The following is a 17132-nucleotide window of genomic DNA, read 5'->3' on the forward strand; positions in this document are numbered from 1 at the left end:
GGACATATCACTGATTCAGCTACATGGTTTCTGAATGCACATGACTTATGACTTTTTAAGTCTTTACTGGCGCATTCAAACAAATAAGGCTAGTTCACTAGTAGTAGACATACCATATTTCTCCCTTTTTCTATGCTCACCACTACAGGTTAAATGGATTGTTTGGTTATACTTTGGAAACACCGATCTTAAAAAAAAAATGGAAACAGATACATTTTAAAATTAATGGTCTGAAACTGAACAGACTGCATAGTAGCAAAACTGTAAACAAAGCAATGACTGCATATCATAGCATCCCTATCAGTTACTTCAAAAAAATGGTCCACGGGCGCCATCTGTAGAACTCAGACATTTTCAATGGATTGAAATTTTGAACATGTGACTTCAAGTCTTAGATACACATTATTAAATAGTACAGAACCAATCAGATAGCAAAGCTGATGCTTAAAAAGGGGAGGAACCTAATGTGGCCATGCAAGTCTTAGAAACACAATAGTTCATGGCTTCACATATTAGTACTAGGCTAACTACCCTTGTGGGCCATTTTAAGCCTAGACAATTATCCCATGTGAGAATCAAGCCCTGCATCTTGTGTTTGTAAAGTAAACACTTCAACCATTATGCCAACCTCCCAACCCATCATCATAGCCGGCCTTAGGCATAGGCCAACTAGGCGGCCGCCTAGGACACCGATCTAGCAAGAGTGTTTTTCTAGTATTTATTTGGTGCAGGGGGGGGGGGGGGACGAGGGTGGGGTGGGTGTGGGGGGCTGCTGTTGTGCCAGTTTGCCTAGGGCACTAGTTGACCTAGAAAAAAATATTGGACACAAAAATTTATAAGAACAATTCAGACAACAACAAGACAGAAAGAGTTGCAAAAGCTACCAGAACTGCACCTAGGACAAACAGATGTATGCAGAAGGACCAGACATAAATTCCTGTGATGGCTGACGGAAACATAACGTAGCTCAGATCATACACAGACTAACTAAATATGGGCAGAGGTAGCAAATAATCCAAAGATCCCCACCATGCATTCTAAGGGCAGACATGCTAAAGAGTTCCAGAATAAGTATCAAGAAATTAGAATGGGCAGAAATACCAGTTACGAAATGACCAACAGTATGATATCAGAAAATGTCCCCTTATAGGAAAGTGTAACCAAAAGAATTAGAGTCCTAAGAAGACATCAGCACTCACTGGATGACACATTTGGCACTGAAATGTTGTAAGCATTTTAACTACCTGAATCATTTGATTTTACTGTATTTGTTTGATAACTGAAATCAGGACTGGTCTGAGGAACCTTTTCAGCTATGATTAGAGTCAAAAGACAAAGACAAGCATCAGTATACTAAACACAATCAGAGCAAAACTATACTATGTACGATCTTAAGGTGCAAAGTAGAATGAAGCAGAGGAGAACATAAGCAAAATTAGCAATACACAAGGCATCTGTAAATGTACAGATAACAAAACCCTGCATATTAAAGAATATTTACCAAGGAATACTTCATGCAAATGCACATTGCACAACAACTGAACTTGAAAATAATGCACATTAATTATTGTTATATGTTATTACTTCATACAATAGCTATAGGTGAGACAGACAATTCTTCTAAGTGTCTGCATTACAACAGTCATCCAAAATGTGAGTAATGATCATCTAAACGGCAAACGATAAAGGATCAAAGAGGGCAAACAAAACACTTTAGTAATGGAGTTAGTATAAGGGAGCAGTAGATGAAAGCTAACTAGATTGGCACATAATGCTATCATGTTTGGACAAGTGATACAAGATGGAAAGAGGCAGAGAAAAGTTAATTTATGGTAAAATAATCATTTCAGAGTAAAAAGTAGGATGCATACACATAGAATAACAAGAGTAATAGGACAGAGAAAAATAAAAGATGGAAAAGTGGGGACAACTGAGGTCTGAGGCAGAGTATGTGTACTTCTACTTGCAAGGAGAGAAAGAGATAAATCTGTTCTCTTTACTTTTGAATTTAAAGACCAGAGCTCTGGCATGAAATAAAACTAAACAGTTCAGAAATTGAAAAAAGTTAGATTTTCATCATAGACTGAGACAGATCCTCCTAAACAAACAGGAACCAGCTCAATGAAGCCTCAGAATCACACGTCCAAAGGCAAGAAGGCACTGCATTTCATGGGACAGGCACAGGATATACAAAAGAATGCCTGCCACATATTCTCACCTGCACTCAGAAAATACCTAGCTGCACCTCACAGTGATAGGACTGGTCAAACTCAAGTGTAGAATGTTAGCGGCTATCTTAGGAAGACAGGATCCAACGAATTAAGAGTCTGGTACAGAAGTCCCAGGATTTTAAATATCAGCCTCATCACCACAGGTATCTAAGCACATGCCATAGTACATTGGTTATGTAATAAAAGTGTGATGTTCTCATCAACTTCCTGACTTACAGAATTCTGAAAACAATAAAGGTAGATAAGGTCAGTATCACAGCATTTGAAACAGAAGCCATAAAATTAATCCATACAAGATGTGACCAGTTCATGCATCAGGGCAGCAGATGGAAAGAAATATACAAGGTCTTTAAGACATTCCTAGGAAAAAATGCAAAGACTTAACAAAAATAACCATCATGCGGTCCTTAACTCTTTCATAACGTCACTGTTTCATAACTGCAGCACTGATTGTGTAGGTTGCTATGTCACATTCAAGTTTGCAGTGCTTGATAGGCTGATCACACACATATTTTGTTTCACTGTAGCTTCATCTCAGTGATGAATTTGTGGTGCTCAGTGCTGAATAAGTTGTTTAAATGCAAAAAAATATTTTAACTGAACAGCTAAGGCAAAAGGCTGCTTTAGTAGTTCAGCTGAAAAGATGTTCTCACATTTGAAATATATTTGACTCTAAAGTTCCAGACAGTTGCATAGACTTCCAGCGGTCAGAAACATGACACCTTACTAACTGACAGTCAGCAGGTGCTAACAGTATCATCACCATCATCACCATCATCATCAGCCCTCTTTTTCCTCATTTTTACATGGGGTCAGGGTGTCAGGTCAACTGTCACCTCCAGTGACAGAATGTTGTTTACAAATACTCTAAGGTCATGTACTTTTGATGCAAGTGCCAATTACTTCCACTGTAACAAATCCTAAGAGAAAACTAAGAAGCCTGTAAGAGATAAATGGTGTAACACACTGCCAGGGTTTTAATTTCAAATGGAATAACACAGAGTGACTTATTACACCACTGAAGGATACAGTCCAAATAGTCATGCAAGAGGAAAAAAAAGTCAAACATCTAGCCCTCAGAAGAAAGAAATCAGAACCCAAAGGTCACCAGCATAGTAGTGATTGAGCAAACACGAATGACCTCCCTAAGTGGAAGAATATACAGTGTGGACACAAGATAGCCTAAACTAATTCACCTTGTAGTACCTATAATAATTCTAGAGAGAAACAATCTACTAAGTGTGCCCCAAGTGTTAAGAAAGAAAGAAATTCTAGGACTAGGATTTGATTACCAAAATGAGCACAGCCATTCATCTTTCACTACAAAGAGGTCATCAGAATTTGGTTTTAGTATTATCCAGATGCAAAACTCTAATGTTAACACATAGGGCATCATGAGGTTATTCATGCGATAACCACTTAAACCAGACCCCATTCTCAATAATGCAACTTACAAGAATACGTTTAGATACTGGGTTGTACGGTTCCCAGTCATGTCGATTAATATTACTAAGTGAAGAAAGAAACACCATGGTGTATGTTTAAGCAAGTCTGCATCTTACTGTAAATTGGGCATTGTTATTCCACTGACTGACAATTCCTCCAACATGGATTAGATCATGTTAACAATTAGTGTATAGGCAATGATTTCAAATTAAATGTAAAAAAATGTGCATAATTCATTCTGGTAAACAAAACATTTTCATACACTACATAGGTGACGCACCTCTCAAGTCAGACACTTGTAAGGGATCCAAGCACTATTGTTGATAATTATGGGCAGTGCAGTGGTGCAGCAGTTAGTGTTGTCACTTCACAGCAAGAGGTTCTCCAGTTCGATTCTCAGCTGGGGTGCCTTCTGTGTGGAGTCTGTATGTCCTCCCTGTGTTCGTGTGGGCTTCCTCTGGGTGCTCCAGTTTCCTCCCACATTCCAAAGACATGCATCTGGAGTGTTTCTCACCGGGCCTCCACTAAAAATGGGCTCTGTCCCAGTCAGACTTTCCCCATAAACAAATGTTAAATAAATAAACAAAATAAATTCCTTAGCATTTGACAATCATGTATCTGTAGGAGTTTGAAAAGCCTTTTTTATGGGTCATCTAATTTTGAAAGCATCTGTACTAGATTCAAAAAAGTCTTAATTCCTCTTTAGCCATATCTCATCAGACCCATTATTGAATACAATGCACCTTTTGCCATGTATTTGTCTAACCATATCTCTCTACTTGAGAAACCTCAAAAATTCCCTACTAAAAAGATCAGTAACCTCAAAAATCTTACATGACAGACTGGCAGCCCTGTCTCAGTGCTCAATCTGGTAAAGAATCCACCAGGAAAATCTGCGTCAAGCTCTTCAAGCTATGAAAGATCCAACTTTCTCTGACTTCCTATGATTTTACAGAACAAATGGTACCTCAAATACCCAGTTAAAGGAACTACACTTTCAACAACTGATAAATAACTTAAGACAGATTGGCATGATAGTTTCATATCCCAGTGCATCTCTCCCCTCTGGAACAAACGTCCACTACATGTAAATGGACTGTACTTGTCAACTTCAAGGTAAACCTGGATAGTCAGCCAACCCCCCCCGTCTATCGTGCTTTGCCTTCCTTGAACCTAGTAGGAACTTTTAGATGGTGTTTTTTTGCTTAGGTTTGTAATGATCTGCAGACTGATTGCCTAGCACTTAACTATGAACCTAAGAACCCCATTTCATAATTATGACTGCACAGTGTATTAACAAACTGAAACTAGAAATTCCAAACAGGATATATAAAGCTGTGCAGGTTAGATATCCGACCAGCAGCAGATGAGATGAAGGGTTAAAAAAATGCAGCATTCATAGTCCCATCAAAGTCAACACAATATTACATCCAGAAAAAAACATGAAACTCCACAATACAACCATAGATTTCATACAGGGAACCATTTGGGCGATGTTCACAGTTAATCAGGGCAACCTTGTCAACAAAGAAAGAGAACTGAGAGGGTGTTCTCACATTATAGGATGGCTGCACAGTCTGTCAATACTCTGCAAAAGCATGGCTGGAAGATTAAATCCAAAGGTTTAGCACAGAGGTCTGAGCAGTTAATGAGCTGTTTCCCATTCCTGTGGTGCAGGGTTTGATTCCTTCCACCTTCACTTGTCAACTAAATGACCTTCACAAGTCATTTAACTAGACAATGGTCACCCTTAAAAAAGGCAATTGTGTCTAGTGGGATTATGGAAACAGGAAAATAAAAAATAAACAGGATGAAAATCACAGAACTACCATAATTGGTCTGCATGAAATTAGTAAAACCTCCTGTCATTAAAAAAATCGATCACCAATCTGAGTTTCATAAATACTCGGCTACAGTGAGAGTAACAGGATTTAATAACAGATGGAAAAAGAAAAGGTCCCCTGATCACACGTGATAAACAGGCACAAAGGAAATAATGTTATTGTTAGGGGACAAATGTCGTCATCAACAACAGCAGCAGACATTATCCAGTAAGTCAGAAAGTGCTCCTATTGTCTATCTCCAAACCTAACAAATCCATTGGTGAGATACTCTACAGCCACTCTGTCACCTCTGCCTGGAACAAGCTTCCTTTTCACTTATGCACAATTGATAATACTCACATCTTTAAAATAGCTTTAAAAGAATATCTGCATACCTCTTGGATCTGCTCCTGCAGTGACCCCACTTGAAGATCTTCTCCCTTGCCTCTCTCTCAACAGCTAAGGTCCTCTCTTCTTTTTTCTACCTCAACTATGTATTTAAGTCAATTTTTTGATAAATGTTCCTTCACATCTAACGTCCTTCCTGTCAATCTCCTCTTCTTCTACCTCTAACCCCCATCTCCTCTTAAGGTTTTACATTGCAATTACTGTCACTCTGAATGTTACATATTTCTTACTTCCTTTGTATAAAGACCAATCGTTCTACTACTTTAAGCTTTTGTATTAATCAGTGAATTGATTATTATGTAATTGGAGATTTTCTCCTCGGGTCTCTGCTAAAAAAAGTCATCTTGCCCAGTCAGACTAACCCGGTTAACAAATGTCAAATAAATAAATAAATTAATTCCCACTGAACAGTCTGTTCATACACACAGGGCTTGCACAGCTAGTATATGGGGGGGGGGGGTTAAGATCCTGTTGTTAAAACATAGAATATAGCTCAGCAGTGTTGGAAATCCCACTTACAAAAACATAAAATGCAAGAACAGCACTATTGTAAAAAAAATTATTTTGACATCACTCAGCACATAATTAAGTAAATCAGAGGACCCCAATAGTGAGCAGGTATAAAACTACAGTTTGGCTGTTTACACTTGAAAAGCATATATACCTGGCAAAAATGTGTGTCTGAATGCTAAAAAGATGAAATAATGACAGCTGGGATCAAAATATCACTTGAAGAAAGAATCATTTTCATAAGCCACATCCGAAACAGTCAGCCGCAGACAATGCAGGAAGCTAGCAGCTCACAACTGCCTGTTCGTTTATGGGCAGCATTCAGTGTCACAGGCCTCAACCTCCTAACCCACCCACCCATTTCAAAGAAAGAAATTGATTAGCATTAGTCTATGCTTGTGAAACTTACCTACATTTGACATACATAATCTAATGCTCAGCAGCATTTCCATTCATATACTTTTGCAATTACTGCTGTCAAATGAATCTCCAATTGTTAAAAATCAAAAATTCCTTTCATTCAGTAGGCAGTATGGAGAAGCACAGAAAACACAACAATAGGGTGTAACAAGTCTTTCCCTCATGTGAGAACACTGACAACAACCAAGTGGAAGGAATAAGTAACAGTCCACTAACTTGTGCCTCATGGCATCTTTTAAACTGGGCTGAAGCAATTGTGCCTATGCATTAAAATATGTTCTTTTAAAATATTAAATTACACACGTATTAAGCACTGCACTAAACCAAGTAATTTTCTAACTTCATAATCACAAATACAAATATGCACTCACTAAAATCTCATAATAACTTATGCAAAATAAAATAAGACAAAAAAACAGCCAACATCAAAATATCTCTGCAAAACAAACAAGGATATTTTGTATCTAATCCTGACTCAAACCACATGCCCCATGGGACATTGTAATTTTAAACTAGAATGAAAAAATACCACAAAAAATATGGAAAATATTTCAAGCCCTTCCACAGATCCTAACTACACTGTATAAACATAATCAACTTTTGGCTTAACATAAAATTATAACAATTTTCAAGCTTCAACAAACAAGTTCATCTCTGAAATGCCAACTCATCTATATAAAAAGCCTGTACACCAGAAAGGAAGTTTATTATTAAAAAAAAGAGAGAAAGAAAAAAAAATTACAGACCAGAAAATATGCACAGACATGGACTGGGGTGTCGGGTAAGAGAAAGTGCATTTCATCATTCTCTTTTGGCTTTTCCCGTTAGGGGTCGCCACAGCGGATCATCTCTCTTTCTTTTTCTATCCTCTGCATCTCTCTCTGTCTCACACACCCGCCTGCATGTGTCCTCCTCTCACTCCATAAACCTTATCTTAGGCCTTCCTCTATTCCTCTTCCAACCCATATAACATAGCTGGTCTCACTACACTCTTGTAGGGCCTCCTGTCTGATCTCATCTGTCACCCTCTCCATCACCACTGCAAAATAGAAAGGACTCAGAGCTGATCCTTGATGTAATGCTTTCTCCAAGTCAGTCCAAGTCAGGGTAAGAGAAAGTGCATTTTCAAAAAATGAGACACCCAATAAATGCAGCCAATGGAACAGGTACAGGTCAGAACAACAATGACACTTCAACCATACATGAGGCAGACAGTGAGAGTGTGGCTGGTCGGGGGGGGGGCTACATTTACCACCTATTCCTCTTTGAGGGACCTTTAAAAGGGCAGTTGTGTCCTAAAAAATATAGACTGCTAATGGCATGCAATTTTAGGCCAAGAAATTATTTTATTTTTCCTCTATTCGTATTTCTCAACCTCTCACAGCAATAAATATGGACAATAGCCTAAAATAATGGAGAGGCAAAGGCCCAAAATAGGGGCAGATTTTAAATATTATGCTTATAAACATACAACATTGCTACAATAACAGGATTTGTGTTACCATGCATTTTCTGATGGATATGAAATCAAAAATTCAAATGTATGTTATTATTTAGTGAGTTCCATCCTCAGTGATTTGCCAGAAAACCACAAATGTTTTCAGGAACAGACCAAAAACATGAGGCTAGACATCCGGCAATAAATCTGGAGAGTTGAGAGTTATACCTCTGTTACAGAAAAGCTATGATTCTATATTTGAAACTCTATGACAAATACTGTAACAGAAAACACATCTACAACAACTAACCTTTATTTGGCTGATAACTTGAAATCCAGTCCTTTCTACTGTTTGCAGGTGTGGTCTGTCCTATTAAATCTGTACTTCAGTGTAAAAATATTTCATTTTAGAAATCTGTGGAAACCCTTAGAATAACCTACTAGGCTATACAAAGATGGGTTTGATTTTTTTTTGTCAACACTGTGTAGTGCATAGTTGTTACAACATTTTCTTAAACATCTAAAAATTCTGTTGGAAGAACTTTTTTGGGTTTTAACTACCGATATCAATAGTCAGCCTATATCACTTTGTATAGTTTACAGGATTGTGTAGGTAAAGCAATACTCACAGGCTAAATAAATAGAACCGTAAAATCTTAAAAGTATTACCAACTACACTTCTCAACCTCTTTAAGTAAGAAATTTGGACAAAGACTAAAATAATGGGGGGACAAAGGCTCAAAAATAAACACAGGTTTGAAATATTGCTCTTATAAATTTAAAAAGCTGCTAGAATAACAGGATGTGTGTTCACATACATTTCTCAAAAGATATGAAGTTTGAAACTCAAATACATTTCATTATTTGGTCATTATTTAGTGACTTCAATTCTCTGATTTCCCAGAAAACCACAGATACTATGAGGAAACCACCAAATATCTAAAGCAAAAATATGGGGCATTCTGCAAAAATCTGTACAGTTCATACCTCTTACCCTCTTACAGCAAGAAATCTGGACAAAGTCTTAAATAAAAGTGGGACAAAGGCCCAAAAATAGGGACAATGTTTAAATGTTGCTCTTACAAACTTAGGAAGTTGACAGTATAACAGGTTTTGTATTAGCATAATTTTTTGAAGGATATGAAATCTGAAACTCAAATATCTGTCATTATTTTCTAGCTTCTAGCGTTAATGATTTACCAGTAATTTGTCAGAAAACCACAATTTTATGAAAAACAGACCAAAATTCTGAGGCCTAAATCTGGACATCCTGCAAAAATCTGTACAGTTGAGAGGTAAAATGAATTCAGTTGAGAGGTAAGTTACCAACTTATTCCCGAAATTATGTCCAAATCAAAGAACCCCTAAAATGAAAAGGACATTTTGCCATTTCACAGCCTTAAACAGTAAGTTAGCATTGACAATATTTCTGCAGATTTACACATTCGTAATTGAGGCAACACTAGACAACATAACACCAAGAACACTCAAAATGACGTAAGAATTGCTTCGCTTGTAGTGAACAAACAAAAACAGACCCAAGCAGGGTTTCAAGAAAGTGCGTGTTCTAGTCCAGCCAGCGAACAGCTTCATCCTGAAATAGATACCAATGCACTTGATGGTAAATTATGAACACATCAACAAGTGCAGCTCTCAGTTCTCTACTTTCAAATCCCTGCCATGCTTCAATCAGCGGCATAGCTTATTAGGTAGGATAGTAGGAAATGCACCATGAGAAAAGAAAGGAAAGATGATACCTGCATGTCTGCAGTTACTTACCCAAAAGAGAAAGTTGAGACCGTATAGTAAGCAACGAAGGCATTTCACCGAATCCTCCCGGGCCATTTTGCTTGCAAATATCGCCTTAGACCCATCCTTTCACCACCGCAGCAGACAGTAATGACATCTGCTGAGCTGTTTTCTTTTGTAGAAACTGTGGCTAGGCTTGGAGCTGTAATGGGAAAAAATGTCGTAGTTTAACTTGTAGAACTCCCCCTTGACTCATAATCAGTGTCTGTACTTGACTTGAGGACAGTATGGCTTAGTGACACAGTGCTTGCTTTACTATTTATACACTAGTAAGCACACTATTACAGCTAAAAAAAAAGCCAAAAACAAGCCCCCAAAGTATAATAAAATATATAAAAGCATGCCCATGCACGTACCCCGTACCTCTTAATTCGTTGAACTCCAGATACTATTTTCCGAGGATGGGGAGTTCGGTGACACGTCCCAGCTTCAAGACTTGTCATTACTTGTCATCGGATTTCAGCTGGTTAGTAACTACTCATTCTGACTAGTTGAAGCAAAGCGACTACCAGTAGAATTATTAACCAGCCCTAGCAGACGCCGTGCTGCAGCTAGTGCAAGATTAACCTGTTACAGAGACACTGACCCAAACCCCACCTGACACGAGAGCAGGTACAGCCCATTCTCAGGAACTTCTATTCTAAGCTACTACCGGGATACTGAAACAAATACTCATAACGGACTGTTCTCCAACGTTTGCAGTTTAGACTAAGTTACTTTTCTTTTTTTGTTATCCAGCTACAGTTCCGGTCCACAGAAATAAAGTTTAACTGGATTGGACCGATCAGCACGGTTTAAAGAATAATTAATGGTGGGGAGTGGGGGGGGGTGCCTATTTAATGTGCTATAAAAATCACAGTAAACTTAGTAAGTGTCATATATGATTCCAAAATAATCCACATGGATATGAATTGCCCACTCTCCTAATGCACTGCAACATCCATGAATTATGCAAGAGCTGGTTAACGGGACATGAACACACTATTACCCCAAGACCTGACAGAAAATAAACTTTACAACGGCAGAGTTCCCAGGACATAAAGAAGGCCATCAGTGATACTAACTTCTCATGCTCATCCTAAAACTTCTTACCAGCACAGCCAGACCTTGTGCGAGCTGTCACCACCAAACGACTCTACGTCTGACAGCACAACAGTCTGTCTTTCTGCAGCCCTGAGGTCTTACCTGTTAGGTCTTGGTTCTCATCTGGGACGGTCAGCCTAAAACAGAATAGCCCAGCATTTACTGTGCTTGCTGCTGGCAAAACATTTCCCACGAGCTGCTCGAGTGCTCCACCAAGCAGATTCTTACCCGTGCCAGTGCGCATGCTTAGAATTTACAGTACAGCGCACGAGCGCTCCTAAGGAGATTCCACTGTCAGTCTTGAAGCACGAGGTACACGAGCACGTAGCGCTCACCCTCTTACCCTACCTCTTAACCTCTTAGAGCAAGACATTTTAGCAAAGCCTAAAATAATAGGAGCAGATTTTAAATATTGCTCTTATAATCTTAGACAGTCGATAGAATAATTGGATTTGTGTTAGCATGCATTTTTGAAAGATATGAACTCTGAAACGTAAATGTATGTCATTATTTAGTGACTTCAGTCCTCAGTAATTTGTCAGAAAACCACAGCTTTTACGAGGAATAGACTAAAACTATTAGGCAATAATTTGGACATTCTTCAGAAATCTGGACAGTTGAGAGGTCCCTCGTCCCTCAGATGCAGGGGCAAATATTGAAACAATTAGGGAATTAAAATCTAAGTATTACTAAGACAGAATAAGAAAAAATAAAGCACCGTGTGTGTTCCTTAAGTAAAATAAGTGTATAACTCTAATTATTGCTTTTATTTATTAACTGTGTTGCACCACATTTTCCCCAAATTTGCCAGTATTAGCATGGACTAAGATACAGTATAAACCACTTAAGAAGAGAAGAGATGTAAAGTATTGACCAAGAGATGTATTTAGACACTTTTTTTTCTTTTTTTTTTTTTTTGTTGTTTACACATTTCATTTACTTTTGTAATTTATATCTTTATTTTTTTATATATTTTTTTTTTATTTATTTTATATTATATTGCCCTTAAAAACTAAGTAAGTATATATTTGGGTGTTTTTATGTATAGGCTATTTTATAGTTTTGTATTATTTTTTTATAAGTATTTTTTTTAAAAAAGTTTCTTATAGGTTTAACCTAAGTCTGATTGTTTAATTGTTTTATTGTTTTAATTGCTACTTTTGGATCCTAATAAAGAGCTTTTTATTCATCACGTTTGGACTCAAATTTATTTATCTGCAAGGTTTTATACTGCCTTTTTGTGGTGGTTGGAACATATACAGCCTGGTTCAACTGTGAGCAGTTTTGTTGTTTATTGCTCATTATTCTGGCCCTGTCTCTGCTCACGGCTGCTTTACTGCTGTTGGTGTCTGTTTTTATTATTGTTTGTTAAATTGTATTAATTTGTATTAACTTGTTCACAGTTACAAACTTTATATCTCACAGACATACTTTTATTTAATTAGCATCAATCCAGCATTACATAAATTGCTCCATTCCTGCCTTCCCTTAATCCTCATGCCTTCTCCAAAACATTTTTCTGCATGTATTGTTCTCACAATTTCCATTTTTTTCTATGTAATTTGCTCGGGTTCAGGCACCTAGGCAGCAAGATATTTCCCTGTGGTACATTTGACTGGGATGGCTGAAGTGACAGTCAGCTGCAGAGAAATATGGCTGTTTGGAAATTTCCTGTGGGCAAAGAGAAGCATACACTGCCATGCTCACACCTTTAATAACCAAATGCATGGAGGCAGAAGTAGTAATGAGTATTGTGCTCAGTATACAGTACATACAACACGCAGAAGTGTGCTACAGCACGGAGGAAATCCTGCAGGCTACTGTAGTCATATTTATGCTCCAGTATGCATTTTAGGTAATGTTTTCTAGTCACTGTGAAGGGGGTAGTGGTCCGTAAATACCGATTATAAAGGCACTGCCCATTGTGCACTGCATTGTTACTGCCAGTGACATGCCCTCTGGCCAGCCTGCTGCTGATGCCTGCCATATTGCCTGCTGTCTCATGTTCCCTTGGGGTCCATGGACATTGCTTTTCCCCTCTGCATTTGGTTATTGAAGTTGTGGGCATGGTAACACATTATTCTCTTTGCCCACGGGGAATTTGCAAGCAGCTATATTTCTCTGCAGCTGACTGTCACTTCAGCCATGTGTCCCCAGTCAAATGTAGCTCAGGGAAATGTGTCACTGCCTAGGCGCCTGAACCCAGTTTGCTCGTATCCTTTTCTAAAGATCCCAATTACCAGTTGTATTATCCCCGTCCCTGCATTTACTGCTTCTAGTATGGTTGGATTAGACTATGATTTCCATTTTTAGTAATTGCTTTTTGGCAACCACCAAAATTAAACGTAACAAGGCCTTACTATGTCTAGAGAATTCAGATCCTGTATCCCAGCTCGAAAAAGTATTTTCCTTAATTACATCCATTTGCTTACCCACTATTTCTGACACAGTACTCTGTAGAGAATTTGTCTGCCAACTCATTACACTCCGAAATCATATGTTCCCACTTACCTCTTTCTTCTCCGTCACATCTCCAACTTTTCCCATCTATGCCAAAATCCTAAATCTTCTAGACTTTGTTGCACATTTGGGAGCATGCATATGTCCTCCCATTGTTTCTTTCTGTATTACTTATCCAGTCTGTCTTCTCAATCTACTCTAACCTCCTCTAATGGATTCCTATAGTTATCATGCAATACTTTTTATGCCCTACAAATTATCCTTTTTAACATCAGCTTCTGTTCTAGATTCAATGAAAAACTCTACTAGTGCAGGTCTTTCACATAGGATTCCCTTATCCATTTCTCTTTGCCTATACTCTGAAATCAATCCCTGATAGGGAAGGCAGTCTAAAGCCTCCAGTCTAGATCTTCTTGGCCTCTTCCCATTCTACTACCTTTCCCTCTCTAATTATTTCTTTCCAATACCTTGGCTCCTTTGCCAGTTTCCTTCAGTAAATTCCAGCTGCCTATTGCCTATTCTTTTGACCCCTGATTGCAATCATCCCAGTTGGGAGACTCACCATTCTTCATTCCCATGCTGGCTTAATTCTTTGTATAGTTTCTGCTACTTTATGAACATAAAATAGTGTATGACTATTGTTGCTCTCCTTAAGGATTTAAATCTCACTATCTCCTCATTTCTTGAATTTCCTCCCTGGCTCATCATCATCTCTGTCTCCTTTGAATTATAACTTTCTGTTTATTTTATGTATAGGAGCCTTAACAATGAGGCTCTAAAATATCCCTTCAAATCAGATAATCCTTAACTACCTTTTTTTATTGGAAGGACCAGCTTATCCCACTTGACTCTTGCCCTCTGTCCTTTATAGATAAAATCCTTCAACTATTAATAATCATCCAGAACTGATGCTCTTGTTGACAACAATATACCTGACCTGTGTATAGAATTAAAGGGATTAAAACATTTTTACTACTTTTATTTTGTTATTCATATCCATAGACAATAGTTTCCAATTTCTCAATTTTTGTACTATCATTTGTTTAGTCTCTTCCCACATATTGTTAGCTGTTACAACACAATCCTTTTATAACCTATACTCCTAAATACTTCATCTTATCATATTCCCATAAGACTGTCCTGCAATGTTGTTTTAAAGTATTTCCCATGATTCTGAACTCTGTTGTCACTGTGTTGAGTTATTGTGTATTGTCTTGTGTTTCTACAGCTATAGTCTTTGTTTTATCTTCATTAATTTTATATCCTGAAAAAACTTGAAACTGTCTCAGAATGTTCCACAACACTGAGATGTACTTGTGCTTTAGTCATAAAATACAATAAAGATTGAGACACTGAGAAGTCCTTGTCTGGTTTTATCAGATACAGAAGAATATCAGCTGCAAATAAAGTTATTATTCTTGATTACCATACCAATTATATCCTTGAATTTCTGAATCTCTTATTTTCTTTGAAAAAGGATCTAAATATAGTGCAAGTGACAAACAGGAAAGAAGACATCCTGCTTGGATCATCTATTCAAATACAACTTATCAGACAGGAAATCTACCATAGGTTCATAGGTAGGTACTAGGCTATTGGCCCTAAGGCCTATATAAGCCTAGCCAAAAAGGTACCCTGGCTTTCGCCACCCAAGAAAGTTATTTTCCTGTGCCCCTGTCAAGCTGAGCCACAGAAGTGATCCCCGGGGTGAATTTCCTATTTCCCATCCAATCATCAAGATTTTTCTTGAAGAGTGCTAATTAGGAGCTTTGTTTGATATAGATAGGTAGTTTGTTCCAGAGTATGGTAAGTGTCTGGGACAGGACTCTATCCCTCCAGCATGTTCTGTTTATTGTGGTGACAAGGTTTAGGTCCCTAGAAAATGTAGCTCGGAGGGACTGGGATTTCTTTAAGTGGAGCATGTCCAACAGCTCTGGGTTTGACATAGCTTTGTATGTTAGACAGAGATTACCTCTGAGTAGGCAATATGCGACGGAGTAAAGCTGGAGTTTTTTGAGACGGTCTGTGTAGGGCATCTGTTTGAGGCTGGTAATCCTCTTTGTGAGGTATTTCTGTGGCCTATCCAGTTGTTGTAGATGTCTTGTGAGGTACATACCAAAAGGGGCATTGTACTCTATAATGAGTCTAATGAGTGACGATTAGAGGGGAAGAATTACTTCTTTTTTCCTGGATGAGAAACCTTTTCTGATGAGGTGTGCCACATAGAAGGATTTCCTGACTACTGTGGTGATGTGATTATCAAAGGAGAGACTACTGTCCACCTGTGTCCTAAGGTCTCTTATCACACTTTCAGTATTAAGTTGACTACCGCCTATGTGGTACTTCATGGGTATAGAGTTTTTACCAAAAGGGATGACAATGCACTTTTTGGCATGGAGCTTGAGGCCATGGCTTTGACACCAGGAATCTGTCTCAGTGAGGCCCTTTTTGATTTATGCCTCCAATCCCTCACATCTCTTTCTAATTAACCTTATTATTATATCAGGGAAAGCAAATGGTTCCATTGCCCTACTCATAAAATCCCAGCTCAGTTGAATGCTTTCTCTGCATCAAGACCCAAAAACAATAGCAGTATGCTCTTACATTTTTGCTTCCCTTTGGATCATCATTGTTCTATTAATGTTGTCAAATGTTTATCTCCCTTACACAAAACCACATATATCGATATATATCATTTTGGCATCACTTTGCCATTCATTTAGACATTATAGGCATAAGCACTTTATAACCATGGTTTACAATTGAAATGGACCTATATGACTAGATGTGATAGGTCTTTACCATTTTTAGGCATCACAGCCACCACAGTTTTTTTCTAGGATGTTTGTGGTTCCCCTTCTTTTAAAATACTGTTAAACAAAACTTTCTAGATGTCGTATCACTTTCTGCTCTACTAGCTTCCAAACTTCCATAAGAATGCCATCTATTCCTAGAAACTTTCCTGCAGATTGGTTATACACCACTGTTTTTATCTCATATTCTCATGTGTTTACTGTTAATTGCTGAGTTTCATCTACCTTTAACCTTGTCACATTTACGTCTTCCATGAATATTTCCATTTGTGCTTTTTCTTGATTTCCATATTTCTCTGCGTTATACAAATTTTCTTAAAATTTCTAAAGTATTTCTAACACCTGTACATGATCTCTGGTTATTTTTCTTGTTATAGGCTCCCTAATATGGTAACAACTCTTTCTTCTTTCTGTCGCCTAAGTTGTCATTTTAAATTTTTTTGTACTCTGGAGTTTTTATCAAAAAACAGCTGTTTAACAGCAATCTTTCTAAACTTACACATATTATCCAGGTATTCTCTTATTTTTTCTTTAGCACTCTGCAGTTGTACCTCCTCTTGTTCTGTTTGTTTCCACTCATTCTGCAATACTTTGACCCTTATCAGCCCCTCTAAATATTTTTTGTTACTTCTTGATCATATCTCTTTTTCTTTTATTCCTACCATTTTAAACTCCGCTTTCATTTTATCTC

The 17132-nt window shown here is 37.8% G+C and overlaps 1 protein-coding gene across 1 annotated transcript in view; it reads right to left on the bottom strand.

Annotated features, from left to right (window-relative positions):
- TSPAN12 (tetraspanin 12) overlaps nucleotides 1–11402 on the bottom strand; it is a 738019-nt gene extending 726617 nt beyond the window's left edge. The window contains exons 1-2 of the mRNA XM_044088738.1: nucleotides 11271–11402; nucleotides 10056–10227 (exon numbers count right to left, since the gene is read on the bottom strand). Coding sequence (XP_043944673.1) covers nucleotides 10056–10121 — 66 coding nt within the window. The 5' untranslated portion in view covers nucleotides 10122–10227; nucleotides 11271–11402. The remainder of the gene's footprint in view (nucleotides 1–10055; nucleotides 10228–11270) is intronic.
- Nucleotides 11403–17132: the final 5730 nt, after the last annotated feature.

This window comes from Protopterus annectens, chromosome 11.part0, assembly GCF_019279795.1.
Source record: "Protopterus annectens isolate FY-2018-M chromosome 11.part0, PAN1.0, whole genome shotgun sequence".
Taxonomy (NCBI): Eukaryota; Metazoa; Chordata; order Ceratodontiformes; family Protopteridae; genus Protopterus; species Protopterus annectens.